The 21,048-nt window shown below is 45.4% G+C and overlaps 1 protein-coding gene across 1 annotated transcript; it reads right to left on the bottom strand.

Moving 5' to 3' along the window:
• Nucleotides 1–1,501: 1,501 nt before the first annotated feature.
• On the bottom strand, nucleotides 1,502–18,503 carry LOC135830975 (protein white-like). Its single transcript, XM_065343219.1, has 15 exons — nucleotides 17,470–18,503; nucleotides 16,622–16,670; nucleotides 12,815–13,004; nucleotides 11,304–11,375; nucleotides 10,616–10,717; nucleotides 10,083–10,249; nucleotides 9,760–9,831; nucleotides 8,953–9,055; nucleotides 8,010–8,075; nucleotides 7,429–7,466; nucleotides 7,101–7,212; nucleotides 6,344–6,484; nucleotides 5,225–5,660; nucleotides 3,078–3,157; nucleotides 1,502–2,246 (listed from the first exon to the last, which is right to left on the bottom strand). The coding sequence occupies exons 1-15, from the start codon at nucleotides 18,092–18,094 to the stop codon at nucleotides 2,133–2,135; spliced, it is 2,367 nt and encodes a 788-aa protein (XP_065199291.1). The 5' UTR covers nucleotides 18,095–18,503; the 3' UTR covers nucleotides 1,502–2,132.
• Between the last annotated feature and the right edge of the window lie 2,545 nt (nucleotides 18,504–21,048).

Consider the following 21,048-nt stretch of genomic DNA (forward strand, 5'->3'; position numbering starts at 1 on the left):
ACCGAAAACGCGTTCACCGAACGACCATTCACAGAACGACGTTTCACCGAAAGACATTTCACAGAGTGTAAGATTTAGCGACTGTTCGTTTCGCCCAAAATCAGGTTCACAGGAAACAGGTTCATCGAGAGCATGTTCACCGAATATCGGTTCACAGAATAGCAGTTCTGCCGAATAGCAGCTTCACCGAAAAAAGGTCGCTGATGACATCGATATAATATATCGCATTCGAATCCTCTAAAGAATAGCAGTTTCACCACATAACAGTTTCACCGAAACCATACCACTCATTCCAGCGACTCTGATATACATCGCATTTGAGTCCTTTTACTTGTGAAACTAATTCAATGATAGTTCTGGTAGCATGTCAGTTGTTCCAATCGTAAATGTGTAGGTTTTCGCACACGCACAATGTAGGCGCCAAAAGACATACTCGCTGCCTGGAATAGGGATTCGCATGTACTGAACTGCAGCCAGACTATATCAGCACAGACTACGAAATTGCAGCTATCAAAGCATACAGACAGAAATTCCCTGATGTGGCCACTCAAGGCTGCTTTTTTCATCTCTCTCAAAAATATAATACAAACATATTCAAGGTGCTGGACTGCAACAAATGTACGCTGAGCAACCTAACTTTGCTGTTAGTCTTCATGATCGCAGCCCTTGCTTTCGTTCCGCTGGGAGACGTTGCGGATTACTTTGAGTCACTGGTAGCCGACTTTCCTCCTGAGGCGGAGGAAGTATTTTAACGTACTTTGAAACTTACTACATACTATATGATAGGCGGTCTAAGAGCTAATGGGACCAGAAAAACGCCTTTGTTCCGGCATGAGTGGTGGAACGTGAACACAAGAACGGCTAATGGAGAACACAGAACGAACTACATCCAGGAAGGTTGGCATCGCCGATTTTCAGCTGTAGTAAACTGCCCTCATCCAGAAAATCTGGAAAGAATGCGTGCTGGGCAAGATGGGCCAACAAGGAAGGAGCGGTACAGGAAGGTGATCAGCGCCTGCGCACTGTAGTGACCACATTTGAGCAACGCCCGCCACCAGGGAGTCGTCAAATACCCGTATTTGATGACTCGCTGCCCGCCACTGGAGTTTTTGCGTGGTATTGCCCATGATCTGGCCTTCTTTGTGGAGCCGTTACTGTGATTATTTTCATCAAATGGCACCACAAGTCTTCTTCTCCAGTGTTGTTTTGCATTTTAATTCATTGTGTTGTGTTAGTTTTAGCCGGTAAAAGAGGCTTGAGTATCTTTCACTACACATTTTATAAGCGACCATGATTTTGGGTCAAATATAAGTAATTTTCGGTGAACTGTCCATTCGGTGAAAAATTGCGTTCAGCGATGAAACTGCACAGTCGCGAGTTGTGACTCAATGGATTGACCACCCGTGAGATGGCTCGCGATGAAATGCCACACTCCTAACTGTCGGGACACCCATGCACCTGTTTGCTTTTGACTTTTGTACTACATTACCATGATTACGACGAGAGAAGACAACTCGATTTTCAGTGACTGTACTTGATGTTCATGGCGGTCTATACCTGCCAGTAGAGACTTGTCACACTTTGGCATGAGCACAAGACAATCACAAATTGACGAATCATGAGGATTCCACCTGTACTAGTACTTGTTAGAGCTGGAAAAACTACGGGAAACATGTAAATCGTCGGTCCTTTCTTTAAAAATCGACTGTTTCAAAATTTCAGATACTTCAGATTTGTATAAAAAATTGTTAAAAAAAATCACTGCCACTCAAGTGAAATTCTTGGAAATTTTCAAAGCGCAATCAAAAAAAGAAAGACTGCAGACCGCTAAAGTCACATTCATTTAGCATGAATTGTTTCACTCAAGTACTTCATATTCAGGCCTCCGCAGTCTAGACATAGACTGTAGTAAGATATTGGCTACATAATAACATTATGATGATAATGGTGGACAAGAAGGAGAATATTCTGCCTGTATAGCCAGCTTTGGCACTGCTTTCATCACTTCTATTCATTCTTTTATTTCTTCAGGTGATGGAACAGTGGAGCATCTGAGAACCCAATGGACTGATCGACTGGTGATTTTTATGCACACGTATGTCTCAGGTAGGTCAGACACCTGGAGCGCTTCCTCATCTCTTCACCCCCATACGTAGCGAGATCATGGTGATGATGAAAGCCACAAGGCGATAGCCAATGGCAAGTGCTGCCATTATACCGAAGTTCCTCCCGATCGTATCTGTGCTCTGTAGGCAGGTAAACAGGAAGTCACACACGCACATATGCATGCATGCACGCACACACACGGATACACACACACACACATGCATACACACATATGCACACACACACGCACGCACGCACGCACGCACGCACACACACACACACACACACACACACACACACACACACACATACACACATACACACACGCATGTCGACGCACACACGCATACACACACACATACATACATACATACACGCACATACACACGCACACGCACACACACACGCACACACACACACACACACACACACATACATACATACACACACATACACACACACACACACATACACACACATACACATAAACTCACATACACACACATAAACACACACATAGAAAAGAACTAATGGTTCATGGGACCGTTGCTTCACTCACATACACACAGGCTATCTCACATACACACAGGCTATCTCACATACACTCACATACACTCACATACACACAGGCTATCTCACATACACACAGGCTATCTGGAAACTGGAATATGGGATACAGCAAAATCATTTTTGCTGCATCTCGCATTTCATCCTTTCTTTCAGTTGATACTATGTTTTCGATCACCAAATCGCTTGATAATATTTCATCTAGGGGTTCAAATCACTGTGGAGTACTCGTGGAGTGCGCATGTGCAATATTCAAAGGTTGTTAGCTCTTGTTACCCAACACACTGTATTTTAAAGGTGTATTCCAAACAAGTAGTTATACTTATAAGGAAGGCGGTGACGTCAATGGACGAATGTCATACAGGTGCTACAAGGCACGCAACTCCTGGGCTACATTTACGTACCGTGTCGAAGCCGAAATGCTGCAGGACCTGATCTCCATTGCTGAAACATGCCTCGGTCGCGTTCAGAACAGTACAGTTCTCTGGGAATGGGTGAAGAAGACCACATGCAAACGATACTAGTTAAAAATTGTAATGCACTATTTCGTGTTGGCTGCGAAAGAACACAGTGTGCATACTATCACAAGCAAGAATTCAAGTTTAAAGTGAACATGCGTTTAGCTCTCCCGGGGCTACTGCACAATCTGATTGCACATCTGCTATAATGGTAAGTATATGTTAATCTGTTAAAGTGTCAGGAATGCTTCTTCTCATTGATGTTTTCATTATGTTTTAGTCAGTTCTTCACCTTCACCCTGTGTTTGACTTGTTCAGACACACACACTACATATACATGTACATGTCATATAGGTGTGCTGGTAAATCCAACAATTTTGAAGCCAACATAAAAAAGGAAGAAAAAGCCCCCCCCCCTTGGCTGTATTTTCTTGCATGTGTGCCTTTATATCCATCACCATAGGTTCTGGTACTTCTGCATGACAGGTACTTGAAATAACTGTCAAAAGCCCAGAAAGTCGTTATTCAAGCAGTGAATATGACCTGGGGTGCACTAAAAGCATGTCGCTATACGCGAATTGTCGTTATTCAGATAGTCGTTATATCCGAAGTTAAATGTATACAGTTAGATGGGTCTTTGCTCTGGGCATGAAAATTCGGTCGTTATTCGCGAATTGTCGTTATATCCGCAGTCGTTATTCGCGAAGTTGACTGTACTTGACTGTGTGGATTGCACCGGTGCTGACCCTTTCTTTCGAAATATTATGTTAATCCCTCAACAATCACCAGCATTTGAATGGGCTCTCTCAGCAGCTTCGAATTTCCTGTACGCTCACCAAAATCTTGGCTGTTGCCTTTTTAGGGGTGAAACTCTGTAATGCCAGGGCTCACCATAACCTTTTCAGATTTCGACGCCCGCATGCATGCACATGAACCGGCACAGAAAACACGCGGACAAATACACACATAAGCCCGTACTTCAAACATACAAATGCGTGTCCAGGCAAAACGAATTTTTACTGCAATGCAGTGCGGGAATAAGGTTTTACGATAGAACACACAAATAGGCATGGCTGCTACGATGGTGTAGTTTACATAAAAGGCCTGCAGATCAACGTTGTCTGTGCATAATCAATAATACATCCAACTCTCTCTCTCTCTCCCTCTCTCTCTCTCTCTCTCTCTCTCTCTCTCTCTCTCTCTCTCTCTCTCTCTCTCTCCCTCTCTCTCTCTCACTCACTCACTCTCTCTCTCTCTCTCTCTCTCCCTCCCTCCCTCTCCGTCCCCTCCCCTCTCCCTCTCTCTCCGTCTCCCTCCTCCTCCCTCTCCCTCTAACTCCCTCTATCCCCTCCTTCCGTTTGCTGAATCTGTACTGCCTAGCACTGTCATGTACTTCTTGCTTTCCTGATTTCTTCCTCCTCGGCTTAACTTTCTTGTTGTTCGGCCTGCGCGTGTCGCAACAAATTTGCGTCCTCAAATCGGAGCCCAGGAGGAGCCAATGGTCCCATTTCAACCCCTAATAGCCTCTCTTTTTGCTTTTTGAAATAATACTCAATCGTGTTTCCATCTCTGATATTCCATTTTCCCCTGTGTTGGTATAGAAAGGCTGCGAATAACAACTGATTTCCCCATTCAATCTCAGCCCAACCAAGGCTGAATCAAAAATTCGGGACAATGACCTTTGTAAGACATACCTGATGAACATGAATTTGCAATGGCTACTAAAACCAATGGATACAGCTGAGGAAAGCTTCAAATACGCCCCCAAAATTGAAAAAAACAGGCCATGCACCCTGCGTTTATTGGTCAAATCCAATTGGCTACTGGGCATGCTTTGTACAGTCGTGATGAGCCCTGGATGTATTGTTGCTTCAGATTGCTGAAATGAGGGTGTTTTCTGCCTTCAGGGTGTTTCTGCTCATACCTGCGCTTCAGCACCTGTTGTCACCATTGAGAATAGGCAAGGCATTGTTCAAAAACGTTAATTATTTCTTAGGAAAATTGAAAGAATGAACTAAGCAATGTTCAGCTATTCACATAATTATAATGGAGGTGCACATACAGAGGACAGTTAGGCACAGATTTAAACTTACGCAAGAAGTCCTGCTGGAATTCATTGATCATAGCTGCTTCAAACCCCCATCGCATGAACGACAGAGCTTCTAACCAGACAACGTAGCCGGGCGTGGAATTCAGATTCAGGAGCAGACCGCTGAACAGCATCAATGGTACTATACCAACGGGTGTTAGTGCAAACGCCACCGACAAGTTGCTACCAGCCACGGCCGAAATGATGTAGCCTATTGACTCTGCACACAGCAGTACCATCACGTTGACTGCGTAGAATATGAAATAGCGGCCGGCTTCTCTGACCAAACCGAACATGAAATATGTGATGACCGAGGCGACCAGTTGAAGAACCAGTACCAATGGTAGTGTTGCCAGGTACTTGCAGATGAAGTAGACGGCAGGTGAGTATGTTCCACTTTCATACTCTCTTACGAATATGGGGTGTTCCACGGGGACAACCTGAACAGCAGCGTGAGTCACATGATCAATAACATCGGTTAAATGTCTGCAGAGCTGCCCGATGAAATCTGGTCAAGCGAATGAATGCCACGACGGGCACTGTGCAGCCCTAGACCTGCAAACACTGACATTTGAACTGGTGCAGCACGCAAACTGGATTCACACGATTGTATATCATTGAGCAGCAGTCAGCAATTGGCACACGGATCATCATCTTCGTGCAGAGGGTTCCTAGTACAGCATATTTGCAAACAAAGTACAGTCAGACCTCGCTTAACCGCGTGACACATCCGTTTTCCACAAAATATCCGGATAGGCGAGGGAACCGGATAACCGAACACCAGTTATGTTGGATGCATCACGTATGCTGTAAATCTGTAACCAGCTATTTTCTTCCGGATGGCGAGGGATCCGGATAAAAGAGGACCGGATAAGCAAGGTCTGACTGTACTACAAGTTTTGTCTGTGATCAGATCGTTTCGTTGTCTGTGGAGCACTTCAAGGATGAAACTCAGATTGGCAACAAATAATCAACCTTCTGAGAATGTAACTATTACAACCTAAACTAGCAGGGGCACGCTACACACAGTGGAGTTCTTTCACGGTGCATGTATACACTTGTCAGTGCTGAGAGTACTCTTACGTGCGATGTATACACTTGTCAGTGCTGTGAGTACTCTTACCTGCGCTATGTTACCAGCACCGTTGTACCCGCCTACAGAGATGAGTAGGAAGATGGCGCCGGTGATACCCTGCACACGACGCACTATGTTCTCTTCAGTTCCTATGTCCAAGTAGAACAGGCCCATTGCAATGGCCACAACCTGCAGTTCACCAACAAAACCAGAACAATGGCCGTTGCTCTACAAACGAAGTTTTTAATGCGCACGCACGGACGGGGCTTCTCGACACCCAACAGAGCACGGCCAGCTATGGATTTTTTTTAACGTTTCCACCTGACACTCGTGATGCCCTCGGCATTCCGTCGGATGTTTACGCATATTGACCAAGGAGTCCGGGTTCACAATTCCATACACTCTCATCAACAGAGCAGATGTTCTACCCTCGTACCCGTGGCTACACTTAGTCTTGGATGGTTCACTGATAAGTGGTCCTTGGCAGCCTGTTTGACCTGCAGCCGGACCTGGTGCTGCTGCTACGGCCCGGCCTGCATGGTACTGTAAAACCGGAAAATTTTGGTGGAGATTTATTTCCGGTAGCCATTAAAAGTACCGGCAATTTTTACCTAAAATAAAATGTTACCTAAAATTCAACACGCCACGTCCACACAGTGTGCAAAGTGCCTTTTTGGATCCGGAAACTGGTTTACTGAACGTTTGGCGATACCGAACCGTTGATTTTGGGAAATACCGATACTATTACAGCACAGAAAATTCCCGGTTTTACAGTAGTAACCGGAGTGCCCGATTTCTCACTCACCAATGTTGCCATGATGTTGAGCTGGACCATGACCATGCTTCGCATCGTCAGCCGGAACGTTCTCTTGCCAAGCACGGCTAGCTGGTTGAGCACGCTCTCTCCTTGCTCGTCACTGCAGCCGCATGTACATGGAAGCATGGGACTTCATCAAGACTTGTACTGCTAGAGAATATGTGTGGTGCGTCCCTATGTTTTACACACATACAGCTGCCTAAGTGTTGGATTACAGGACGACAGGACTCATTACAAGTGAATGATGTTCACGCCACTTTTGTTCAAAGCGCATTGGCAATCATGATCAACACTCTCACATAGGTTTATAACTTACGCCAACTCCTGTACGGTTCTTGTCAGTGCCGCTGAAGGCTGCATGGTTCACAATGAGACACAAAAAGGTAAATCCATTGTGTGTCTACACTCTGTCTTAGAATCTACAGTAGTGGGGAACATGGTTGCTGTCCACAGGATCTGTACAGAGGATCTGTACAGAGGATCTGTACACAGGTATATCAGAATTATAATCTGTCATGGCAAATTATTACCACTGTGTTTGTGATAGGAAATACATGGCAATCCGCAATCGGTGCACTTAAAACTCAGAGCAGGTATGTTCAAAAGCAGCTCTGGACTTGATCTGGTTTCTTCTGACAGCATCTGAAGGTCGTGTTTTGCATGTGCAACAGCCGACCATATCAATTGCCAAGCAACAGAATACAATCATGCACGTAATATGTATCGCTCGCTGGGCCATACCCAGAAATATCTGTCCAGCACTGGGTTCTTGTGAGGCTGAATTGATTCTTTCATCTGTAGATCTACACTTTCATGAGTTGATGGCTCATAAAGGATACAGCAGGATTTAAAAAAAAAGTTTTGGACAATTTTGCTACCTAGGCAAAGTACAGTTACCTTTGGTAGAGGCCGATCATGGACGCCTTCGTTCTTCTCAACCTCCAGATACTTGTCGGTAATTTCCTACGTCCAAGGATACCCAATCGAATTTTGTTAAATTTATTCTCTAAAGATAATAAAATTTTGGTTTGGAAGTCGGAAAAAAGTATTGATTACAGTCCATTCAGAAAAAGATGATATCCTAGCTTTTTGCCACAAACGGGTCAAATTTTGAGTTTTCGTCACAATTTTTTTGGCAATCCCCCATGGAATGCTCTTCCAATTGTGTTTTTGAAGTTTATTTCTCCAAAAAGCAAGCCATAACAAGAATAGGATTTCGGCCAGGTTTTGTCCCCAAAGCACTGAATTGGGTAAAAACCATGAAAATCCAGGCCGTTCACTCCACTTGCATAACAGTACATTTGCGGTTCGAACGCAGTTGAGGTGCCTCTTTTGCACCCTTTCTCAAGTTTCGAATCGTGCGGCACTGCACAGTGTACCACAAAATCGCCAAACACGGGAGCTCTCCAGAGCCAGTGCTCATCTTTTTCTGAATAGACTGTAGTCTCTGCTTGGATGACAACTACTGTAAGTGGACACATTTTCGGCCCATTCAAATTTCGGCCTCCCAGGGCTAAAACCGATTTCGGCCGCATCAAATTTCCGGCCAGTACTGCTGCTGCCTGTATACACTGTCACACCGAACCTTGCAAAACAAAATTTCGGCCGGAACAAATTTTAGGCCAAGCATGACCTGGCCGAAAATACATGACTTTCAGACATCTTCAAACATCTGATCACAACATTAATGTGACTCTACTAACAGATAAAGCTCAGGTTTGCTACCGTTCTGATGTGCATGGAGTGATCTTCTTTGAACTTGCAAAACGTTTCTAGGCATATTTTCCTGTCATGTGGGTAGTAGTTGTACAACAATACGAAAAAAAGTAACAGTTCACACCTCGATTTTGGCAAGTGACTCTTCGCGCTCAGTGGGCACCACGGCCAGTGTGTAGATGTAGAAGTCAGCAGGGTTGAAACCACTCGGACACGAGTAACCAATGCTGCCACAAAGACACATAGTAACGAATGCAATTCAATGGGGGTTACTTTCCAGTTCCACTGGCTTTTAGTTTAGTTTCACATCCAGTTGCGCTCACTGAAATCTGACCCAAGTAAAAAACTGACACCCGGGACCAGTTCCCATTACATCACTGTACTTTTACATGATTGTGTACGACCGGCCGCATTCGTACCACTTCTAGGTCGTAAAGGGCCATGCAAGTTGAGAGCGCCAAATATTCACATTAGGTCGGATTTCACCAAGAACAACTGTACATGCGAGTATAAAACCCAAGCTGTAATATTGCTATTCAGTGCGAAACCTTCTGTGCATATACATGATTGTACGAGTACATGTCATTATTCATATGATTCGATGGTTTGCAGCTGATTTAAAACAATGTGCTGCTACTGCCCTCTTTGCTACTTTGCAACCGCTCTGACCAGTCCTTCAAGTCTTTTCTGATTCACTCTCTAATGAAGCTAGTGCATGCACGTGCACTTCAAAGTATCACACTGAGCCGGCTCATGTGACTGGCAACTTCCATGAACAAGCAGTAAAGTTAGGACACACTGTGTGTGTTTTTGTTTGTTTGTGTTTGTGTGTGTGTATATGTGTGTGTGTGTGTGTGTGTGTGTGTGTGTAATTTTTAAGCAATCACTGTGAATGGATAGCCAACTCTCCTACGGCAGGAGACATACGTACTTGGAAAAGTATGAAACAGCAGCAGCGCGTGGCCCAAGATACGCTGTCCGTCCTTCTGCGAGCAGGAGCAGACTGGAGTGAAAGCACGAGAGCAGAAGCAATGCAAAGGAGATTGACATGTTCAATTCTTTGTGGTATGTTTCTCTTGCAAGTTATATTTGAAATTTCCTCAATCTCCGACCAGTATTATAGGTATTACATGCGTGTTTGTGTACACTGTATTCACAACATTTTCCCTAGGCTTGTGTCCAGCTAATCGCAAAACATGTATGTGGCACGAGCACACCACACGAGTGCAAACATTCATACATGTAGCATCTTACTCATCAAAGCAGTTGAACACCTCGGTCGGTGGCTGATGAATCGTGCAGAGAATGGTGCGGCCGCTTTTGGCCATGCGCTTCAGATGATGAACGACGATCTCTGACGCAAAGCTGTCCAGTCCCGTCGTGGGCTCATCGGCAAACAGCACAGGCGGGTCTGTCAGCACCTGTTGAAGAGAGAGACAGAGGGTGGATACTTAGTTGGATGACGCAGGAGAGTAAACTGTGCAACACCTTATCTCTAGGTAGCTCTCTACAGTTCTCCATAATGTAAGTGGATGTTCTGCTCTTTGCGCTATTCAGCACAGTGTGGCCAATAGAACCCCACTCTACCTATTTGTTGTAAGCGAGCTAGAGTACCTAATACATGATCACCTTTAGTTACTACTTTCCACCTGTTCTAGCAGGCAAACTGAATGCTACCCCGTTAGCAGAGGAAAGGGACTATACACATGGTCACACAGCCCCATACACCCACTGTGTGCAAGTGAATACCATAATTATACAGATACCCTTCCAGCCCAAACTCGTACCTCGGTAGCAAATGATAGCCGCTTCTGCTGTCCACCGGATATGCCGCGAGTGCCTCCAGATACACTTCCAATATAGGAGTTGATCACATCCATCAGTCCAAGCTGCAGCAATAATTTATTTAATAAGTTAGGAGGTAGAACTGAGATGGTGACAAGTGTCCTGTCGTTATATTCATCATCCAGATATTTTCTCCTTGTCTGCTGAGCCGACTCACTGGCCACGTAAAGAAGCATGGCTGCACTTGCAGTATTTCAGGTACCTGACCAAACCTTACTCTTCCTGTGCAACCATTACAAACTCAACAGTGTGATTTTGTCCTTTGAAGGATACTATGCTGTGTGTGTGTGTATATGTGTATCAAAATTTCCAGAGGCGTTTCAAAAGGCGAAACTACGTATCCCATCACCAACGCTCATGCCTCCTCTCGTCTTCGTCTCGCTCAACGAGAAACACGTTACCTACATGGGAGTGTATACCAGGACCAGGACCGGCATGTGTGTGTGTGTGTGTGTGTGTGTGTGTATAGGATTTTAATGAAAGCTACCAAATGAATCAATGCTTGTTGTGGAAAGTATCTGGCCGTCTACTACGTTCATACTGCTTTGTGCGGTGAGTTACTCTTGGTAGAGGAATAGCAGGCTAATGGTGAAGGAAACCCAGTCCAATCTGTGTACCGGGCTGTCTCACCTCGTGGAGTACTTCATGTACACGGGCCAGCCTTGCCTTTCTCGTAAGATTCCTGTTCATACGCAGAAGAGCCTGAAACAACAAGGCAGCACAGCGCATGGTGACCAATCATAAGTCTGCTAACAATGTAATCATGTTGATACTCGAGGTGGCAAACGTGAAACCATCACGCTAACCCAACAAAACCGAAATGTGTCAGCACGGTATACTAGTCTCTTGTAGGGGCCTGCCACAAGTGCAACTAGCCAGACATTATGAGCGGGTCAGTTTGCAGAACAGTATTTGCTTGATAGTTCTCTCGGGGACAATAGAACCGTGAGTCAAACTAAGGAAGAGAACAGGATTCAGACTCTTTGCAATTAACATTCCACGGTGTCCTCAAGTACTTTCCATTGCTTTCTCTTCAGGTGGATACAGGCAGAAGAAGAAGAACCTAGCCAGTGAATTGGCCTTAAAAAGGTGTAGTTTATATAAACAACAGTGAAGCGAGAAAAACACAGAAAAGGGTAAAATTGTTGATTTTGCACACTTACAAGAAACATAACAAATCCTACAGTTATGCACATTAATGTTTGTTACCGGTATGCACTATAGTGATGTACGCGTGAAGGGGTGTCAACAGCGTGATATGCATCGTGACGGCAATAGGCGCCAAATGAACTTGACTGCTGGTGTTCAAATGTTCTACTTCTCTCCGCCTTAGTGTACATTGTGTTCTGTATCAGCTTGCATAGGTTTGGTTTTCTTGTGTGAATATAGGCAGCTACCAAAACACTAGCAACTTTGTACCATGGCTATGCAAGAACTGAAAGCTACTATCAGTATCTGAAAAATTGAATGAATAGCTGAGTATGCAGCGTCACGGCTGAACTAAATGTAGAAGTTAGCTATGGATGCTTTGAATGTGCGCTAAGAACATTGCACCTTCACGCTAAGGCTATTTCATGCTGGTGATCCAAGCATTGTTAGTTTTGCTTATGTGCCGTCTTTTGTTATCACAAATTCACAATGCACATCACGTTGACTATACCTCTTCTGACGTCCACCACTAGTGCACAACTGTAGGCTTTGCTGTGGTTTCTATGTGCAGGAGAATCATCACTTTTTCTGTGGTTGTTCTCGCTTATCTACCTACTGATGCTTATATCATCTATACTTTGTAGAAACTTTATGCACTGGTTTGTTTCTTCACCTGCCTGTATCCTCTTGAAGTGAGCGCAGTGAAAGTACTCAGTGTGGAGACCTCGGAATGTTGCTTGTACTTTTAAAAGTCCTTCAAGGTAAAACAATGTCTTATGTCTTTTCCATTCCTTGGTCTGTTATGGTCTTGTTCTGTTAACAAAATGATACGCTGGATTGATCCAAGAAGTTACCGAGATTTTCCACTAGACCAATGTAGGATGAAAACTCCGGTTAAAGGCATACCACCTCCGAGTATAATTATGTTTGTCACTTCACAATGTCATGTACATGTCTGTACAGCTGTCACATTCCATGCGTGCTTGTGTTACCTGAACAGTGAGGTGCTCCAGAACGGTCAGATTGCTGAAGAACAAGTCTTGCTGCTGGACGTAGGACGAGATCCTGCGCACGTCCGATGGCTTGATGGCATTGTCGTTGATAGCCAGCACGGCATTGACTTGAAGACCGCTGGCAGTACGGTCTGTCAGTAAGTTCAGGAATGTTGTCTTGCCAGCACCACTAGAATGCAAACACGGTGAATATGCCAAAGTGATTGACATAACGGTCACACGGGTGATCAAAGAACTCCATCGCACCTCCCAAGATTGTTATGGGTAGCACTTTCCCAAAGATGCTCGCCACTTTTTCCCGCAGCTTATCGTTGTTTCGGAAGAAATTGCAACTTTGGCGACTTTCTTCCCGGCTTTTTCGCGAACTACTTCGCAACTTTTCCGCAACCCTGGCCTAATGGCATGGGGGTACGAAGGTCAAGTCACAGACTGCATGTCCGAGAAATGCACACTCGTCCATTTCTCGCGTGCCTTCAGACTCACAGTTTCACTTCTTTTCAGAGAAACTGTGTTATAGATCTACAGTATGGAATATAGTTGCGTTACGTGCATTCCCTTTTTCGTGCACTGAAGTGATGGAGGATGTGTGCAACAGGTTCCTTGCACGGTGTAACGTGACAGTTCACAGCAGGAAAAAATGGGTGTAGAGTTTGCTATCGCTGCACTTCTGCTATTTCCGCTCCATTTTTGGTTGTATTTGGCATCATCGTAGGCACAAGAACTCTCTTGTTTTCAGTTGGCATGTTAGCTACTTATGAGATTTTTCTGAAAATATGGACGCGATTTCAGCAACTTGCACTTGTTTTGGCACGGTTGCATAAGTTGCGAAAATTATGGCATCTTTGATTGATGTTCTGCTATTAGGCATCGGCGGCTAATGCTCGTTTATTTTACTGATAATGCTTTCAGCACTGCTCGTTATTTCAGCAAATAATGCTAGTTTGAATGTTCGTTCTGCACTTTAATGCTCGTAACCGAAGTGAAAATTGTGGGTGAAAGGGATCGTAAAGAACGTCATAAATTCAGAATCGGCTGCAGCATATGATAGTCTGGAAAATGTAAAAGTACTGCATGCATTCCTTTCGGGTTTCAATATCTATTGAATGACTGTGAATGCACATGTGTTGGGGTAAACAAAATCAAGACCACAGTGACATTGTGTTCTGCCTCTCGTTGTGCAGTATGGACATCAGTTGTAAGCTCACAACTCCCTACTCAGTGTCTCTGTACTGCAGCATTAGCTTCACTTCGATGTGACCTTCCAATCTGTTGCTGCTGGTATGACATTGCCGACTCGACGAGAAGAATACTCATTCAGGAGCTGCAGATGAGAGTGGGATGGTGAGCACAACTTTCACAGCCTTCTGCCAATTAAGGTCATCTTGATCTTTCCGCCATGCCAGATGATCAACACTATTGGAAGCAACAGCTGCAGCAAACTTGTAAGTGGCTTGTTGAGGCTTCTTCCATCTATATGTTCAGTATCCCTCTACTGCTTCTATGAGACTGATCAAGTTGATTGATGGATCTTAGCTTTCACCTACTGCTCAATGTCGCTCCGAAGCATTTCAAAAGGCGTTTTGCCTTTTCGACATCACTTCGGCATCACTACAAGCTGATAAACTTCACTAAACAACTTTCCAGTAGAGATGGTCAGAAACTCTTGAGGGAACTCCGCAACTCTAGCGGCAGGGCTGATACGCACAACCTTCGTAGATTGTCCTTGACTCACTCTTGCCCTGGTTTGTGTTGGCTTTCAGGTCCGCTCAAATGATCTTGAATCCGATATTCAAGCTCCCTTCGATCTTTGCAAATCTACTGGTTCAGTTTCATCCGACTGTGTGACTCTGACACATTTTCATCCATTTCATATGACTTGTCGTCATCAGAACTACCTCCGCCATTATCCATGCCTGGCACGGACACTAGGACTAAAGTGGAAGGAAGATCGACTGTGGTGACTAATAACACTTTTTCTCAAAATAGCCATATGTGCGGTGAAGCGTACAGTTTCGGACTAGTAGGAGTGAAACCTATAAGGTAGTGTAATAGTGCCTACTGCAGCGGCAGCTGACTAGAACCCAACCCGCGTGGCTTGCAACAATAACAGGGGCGTAGCACCCGCTACGACTGGCACGATCATAGCCGTACCACTTTTCGAAAAGTGTGGTCCGTCCGAAACGTGCAAAACCGTAATAAAAAAAATCAGGATCCATCGATGCGTATATGCGCATCAGACTTTGACCTTTTTCTAGACTCGTATTCGTAGATCTGCCATGCATCTCCAGTCATACTGAGTACTGTACTCGACTCGACTGCACACTGCGCCAGAAGTGTGCCAGAAGTTCCCAGAACGCAGGATTTTGTGTCTTTTTTACAAAAATTTCCCGGGGGACGTCCCCCCGACCCCCCTCCACCATGGCCTTCGGCCGCGCCGACTTTCGGCTGCGCCGACCTTCGGTCGTACCACTTTCAAAACCCCTCCTGCGTCCCTGAATAATGTAGCATTTTGACCGGCGCAACAAAACATCATGGTTGCTAGATTTTGCCTATTGGATAAGCATGCCATGTTGAACTACGGTACATGATGTAGACTAAGAGTGTAGCCTAGGAGTGCTGGATAGCTACTTTTGAAGTAGCTAGGTAGCTGGGAATAGATGGGGACCATGATTCAGATGACGCTGGAGACACCACGCCTCAGCTGGCTGCGGACCGTGTGACCAGTTTTCGCTCGTCTGGTAGTTCAGTAATTGACATCAAAAGCACCCATAATGCCAGTTTGCTGCGAATATGCCACTTTTATTAATGCTCTGCAGTACTAGTTTACTAAAAAAGCATATAATGCTACTTATAATGCTAGCATTAGCCGCCGATGCCTATCTGCTATACACGTGATGCTTTTGCAAAGCTTGTTTTTGGATTCAAAATTGAATGAAACCATTGCTGGCTAACACTCAGATCCACTCCGTCTTCAAAAGTCTCAAGTGAATTCTACTTTTTAGAATAGAAAATACAAGAGAGAGGCGAAGCTGGGTTGCAACTCCGAGTTTCACGTAGTCACAATCATCAGACAACTGATGGCTCCAAAACGGGCAGCCTGAACATAAGGGGGAGCAAGGTGAGAAATACTGAGGGGAACCATAGCGTACGAGAATATATTTAGAGTAGAGAATATGAATTACCTGGCCCCTTTTACCACTCCAAACTGAGTGGTTTGGTGAATGCCATGGACACGTTTTAGTTCATAGCCACATGCAAGGGACTGTGGCATGGATCACCATCTTGAGGAGCACACTGCATGCATGTGCTTCACGTGTGCATGTGTTAACACATTGATGGCACGGGCCATGTTTGTAATCAGCTTTCAGTCTAGCAAAGCTAAGTGTGTTGCATGTTATCCTATATAGCCCCCCCCCACCCCCACCCCACCCCCACCCCACCCCCACCCTGGGATAACATAATTATAGCAGTACATGTACAATAGTCATGTAGAAGCTGGGACGGCGTGTGCTGGATGGCTGGGAGGCCCCTGGCCCACATACTTCTTACTAAAAGATTTTTATACTTGTATCACAAACAAGTATCACAAACATTTTGTCGCACTCGCTGACTGTATAAGATCTGGTTAAGTTGGTGGACAGTTTGTCATAACTCGTAACATTTTGTCCTTTTCCTTTCTAGATCACAAACGGTAGGAGAAAAAATGAAAATGGTAAGAAAATCAGGTAGTAGTCAACTGGAGTCAAACATGACAGACCATGAGAACACTATCATGGATCACAGTACCTTGCTCCCATGATTGCCAGAAGCGACCCAGCCCTTGCCAGACCATGAACTTGGAACAGAAAGCAAGAAGAGGCACACAATCATGTTAGCATAAGCTAGGTCATCATGTCTGTGTGGCTACCATCGCCACTCACTCTCACCACTCCACCATTGATGTACATCACCAGTCACGCTCACCATCCCACAATTATTGATGTACATCACCCAATGCTCCCCATCCCACCATTGATATCCTAGCTACTACACCACGAATCATTCAATGTTCTCAGCGTGCTACCGGTTCAGAATCTTACTACTCAATAGTAGTACTGAAGTAACTGGCTGCATCTCTACGGCTAGCTTCATGGAGCAATGCCAAACTGACTAAACTATTACTTGTGATGTGATCGACTCATCATCTACAGGTCACAGCCTGTGGTTACTGTCCGGTGTGGTATTAGTGCGTTCGCCGACGCCTGAAAATTGCAGTGCAGACGTTTAAAAGTAATAGCTGATGTGCAAGGTTTTATGTTGCTTTGTCTGTGTGCATCATGTACGTCTTGCGATGACTCTCACAAGCGCGAACTCATGTCACAGTGAATGCGTAGACTGATTACTCTGTGCATGTGTCAAACACTGATTCTCAGAACATGCAGCGAGATGAACAGTCACTTTAAAAAAGCTTTACCAGCATTTCCTCTCACTCCCAGCTTGGCAGTGCACTATGCTCGGTCAAACACATGCTGCGGCCAGCCAAACACGTTTGAAGTTGTCATTGAAAAGGATTCAGGCTGCGTGATGACATTCTACAAACCCAACACTAACGTGACACAATACTTTGACACAATAACTAGAGTTGCTAGACTCACTATTGTTCAGAATAGTCTTGCCTGGAACCTTCTTCTTGGGCTGCTCCGGTACCTGAACGGTAACCCGGTGCCAGGAGAAGTTGATGTCGGTGGCGAAGGCGTCTCGAACTGTTCTCCGGGCCCATGAGGGAGCAGATGATGGCCTGACAGCATCATCAATATTCACCTCCGTTGCATCTATCAAGTCCACAGAGTCGGGAGTCGGGTTCAGTTGCACACAGGAAAGCGGGTAGTCATCAGCAGAACTAGCCCCATCGCTATCCATCTCAGCAGCACCTTCATTGTCGAAGATCAAATCGGACTCGTCAAATAATTCAGCGGCTTCGCACACTTCCCCTGTATTCCGAAGAGGCGGTCGCTCAAGGAGTTCTTGGCGGCTGTTTTCGTCCTCCACACTGACATTTTCGCGGTTGCTAGCGGAACGGGCTTCCCATGCCAATGCTCTGTCTTTGCTCGGGAACGTACTAGAACGGCCGCGTCCATGTTGCCATTTTTCTATTTGAATGGACCGAGCCGAGCCCCATTTGTGCGGCATGGGCGTTTCGTCAAGAGCGCGATCATAACGGCTGGCATCAGTCCGGTCTAGTGCCGTGTCGTCTAGTACACTTGTAGGCTGGTTGTCCATCAGGACGGGGTCATTCGAACCCGCTTATCTGTTCAAATGCACTGCCGCCACCGTCGTAGTGGCCGTCCCAGGTCCTGAGCGTGTTGCTGCCTGATTTTCCAGTGCCTGGCGACTTGAAAGGTGCAACAGCAGTACTCCGCAGCTTCATCAGTCCACCCTAAGTGAACGTGTTACTTGCGTGTGAGGGCTCGGATCGGTCGGAGGCGCCGAGCACAGTCAGTACTACAGTTAGGCAAGCTAAGCTAGAGCAGTCGCCGGAGTCGGAGCAAGCTTCAGTTCTGAATCACCTGTACAGTCAGTGATGGTCGTCGACTTGATCTATTCTTCCTCTGTTCCACTAACGGATCTAGCACTAAGCAGTGATAACATGAACGTCATCGGCAGAAGCACCATGTACATGTACAAACACGGAAGCAGCTCGAGGACACACAACATAATAATGATAAGACGCTGAGAAATAGCTACTCTGTACTTCATTCAGTACATGACACAGTAGCTGGAGAAACTGAGTAGTGGAGACTGCTGATGGTAATAATAATGGAGTGAGCGAAAATGCTTGACTGTAGTTGTCAGCTAGTCGTCATGTTGATGAGCTTGTCATCGCTCATGGGTGCACAGATATAAATGACGGGCTTTGAGCAGCTCATGTTACTGTGACATGTATCTGTCTTGTCAACGGGTGCATGTACATGTACAATGTACAATGTAGATCTACACGTACGTACCAGTAGTCAGTACGATCATGACTGTACATTATTAAAATAATTATGACAAGGAACAATCCCATGCTACTGGACTTGTACAGTTGAGTGTTGTAGGTTGAGTAGCGAGGATGTAAGTGAAGTTTAATAGTAACTGCCGGAAGTATTACAGTTGGTCAATGTTTTTTTCGCAGCAAATGTTTAGGAATGTGGCAATACTACTGTACATGCACTGTAGTCTACTAATACAACCTAACCCGTAGTAACCGGTCTATCGAACCGTCCACTCGGCATTCGGCAACCTTCCAAGAAAGCACCACTGTGTTATGCCCGGCCCACACTAGGCCGATGTTTCGGCCGATGCTCCGACACCGACATGATGAAATAATAATTGGCAGATTGGGGCGGACTACCTACATTGTATACGCGTATACCTATCCAGTGTCCACACACAGAATTGTCGGAAACGCGAGCGACACCAACGTCCGCACCGGGAAATTTTCTCTCCGAATTTGTCGTACGCCCATCCAATGATAGACATGGTTAGCATTTTACCGTTCACGCTATTTTCGACGGTCGGCCAGTACCGTTTTTGTGTGTGTGTGTAATGATATCGGCCGAAAATCGACCTACAAAAGCGTGGGAAAGGCATTTAGGTTTTGCATTCCGAATTTCGGCTCGGCGTTTACTTGTCGAACATCAAAATGCTGGATTTTCGAACGGAAGTTTGTTTCGCAAGTCGAGCATCATGTGAGCTCCAGCATCAGCAACGTCCTGTCCCGTGCTCCTTTTCTCGCTGAATCCAACGAACCTTTGATCACCCAAAGAGTGGAGGGCCAAATCTTCCTTCTCAATTACATGTACCTCAGGAGAGCCAAGTCAAATTTTATGCATATCGCCTTGTCTTTTCAGCCACACAGAACTGATGATGAAGACACTCCAGGGGAAAGGTAGTAGACAGGCAACGGAGAGGAGCAATCGGGGGTAGCTGACGATCCTGCTGTCGCCGAAGACGCCTGCGAAGCCATGACGAGATAAGAAACCTCTTTGAATGAACCACGCCCCACCGCTCTTCTACAACATAATTCTTCGAAATATACTTTCGGCAAAGTGGGCATTTTCCCAACAAACATGCCGAATCTTCGAGTGCATTTTCGACCTCGCTCTCGCGTGCCAAATCTTGTACCGAATGTCGGAATGCAAAACGTCACTACTACTAGTAGACCATAAAGTGTTTCGGGCCGCGGGGAATTCACCCCTCATCACTGACATCAGTTCTTCTCAGTTCTTCTAGAACTGATGTCAGTGATGAGAGTCCATCTAACCTTCCACTCGGCAAAAGAAAGCTTTGGCCGAGTGGAAGGTTAGATGGACTTTCCGTGTGCTCTGGGACGTCTGGATGGCAGTCGACTAGTCGTGAGTCTATCGATTTTCGCCACAATTTATCAAGTATCGCAACAAACCTCTTCTTCGTACAGTTGTCCCCAGTGCGGCCCAAGGCTTGCGACTACTTGAAGGACATCTAGATGGTTTGGAGGCAACCGCTGAACAGAACTTTGTGAATGATCAATGATCAACGGTCGGACCGTCCTCAGCGCTTGTCCTGCACGTCCATGAGCGCCATTGCCATTGACTGATCACGCTACTGTAGCCGGTGCTCGCAAGCTACTGTAAAAGCAGAAATTTTCGGTGGTGTAATATTTTCGGTATTCGCCAAAATCGGCGGTTCGGTAGCTGGAAATTTTCGGTAAGACCCGTTCTCCAGGTAGGTGTACTTGTACTACATGTATACAATATCGGTTGTACCGAAAATTTCGGTGCGTTTTATTTTCGGTAAAAATTGTCGGCACCGAAGTTACCGAAAATAAAACACCACCGAAAGTAAAGTTAGTTTCTGCTCTTACAGTATACTATAGACTAGTGCAAGGTGTTCGTCGCGCTGAAAACGGAGTGTCACTGGTCAGTTCGCGTCCCTAAATGGCCTACAGTTAGGGCCCGGTGTAATATGCCCGAAACTTTGCCGAAAATGCTTTTGGGAAATTCTCGTAAACCTTGCCGAAAATGCTCCCAAACCTTGCCGAAAATGCTCGGAAAATGCTCACTTTTTTGTAATCCTCAGCACACGCCGTCAACACCAGGGAGTCAGAAAATACCGGTATTTTACGACTCCCTGGTCAAAACCATAATTTTGATAAACTACTCAACAAGAAGCTAACCTACAGAATGCGGAAGTGACGTTCTTGTTTGGGAAGT

Source organism: Sycon ciliatum, chromosome 1 (genome assembly GCF_964019385.1).
Source record: "Sycon ciliatum chromosome 1, ocSycCili1.1, whole genome shotgun sequence".
In the NCBI taxonomy this organism is placed as follows: Eukaryota; Metazoa; Porifera; class Calcarea; order Leucosolenida; family Sycettidae; genus Sycon; species Sycon ciliatum.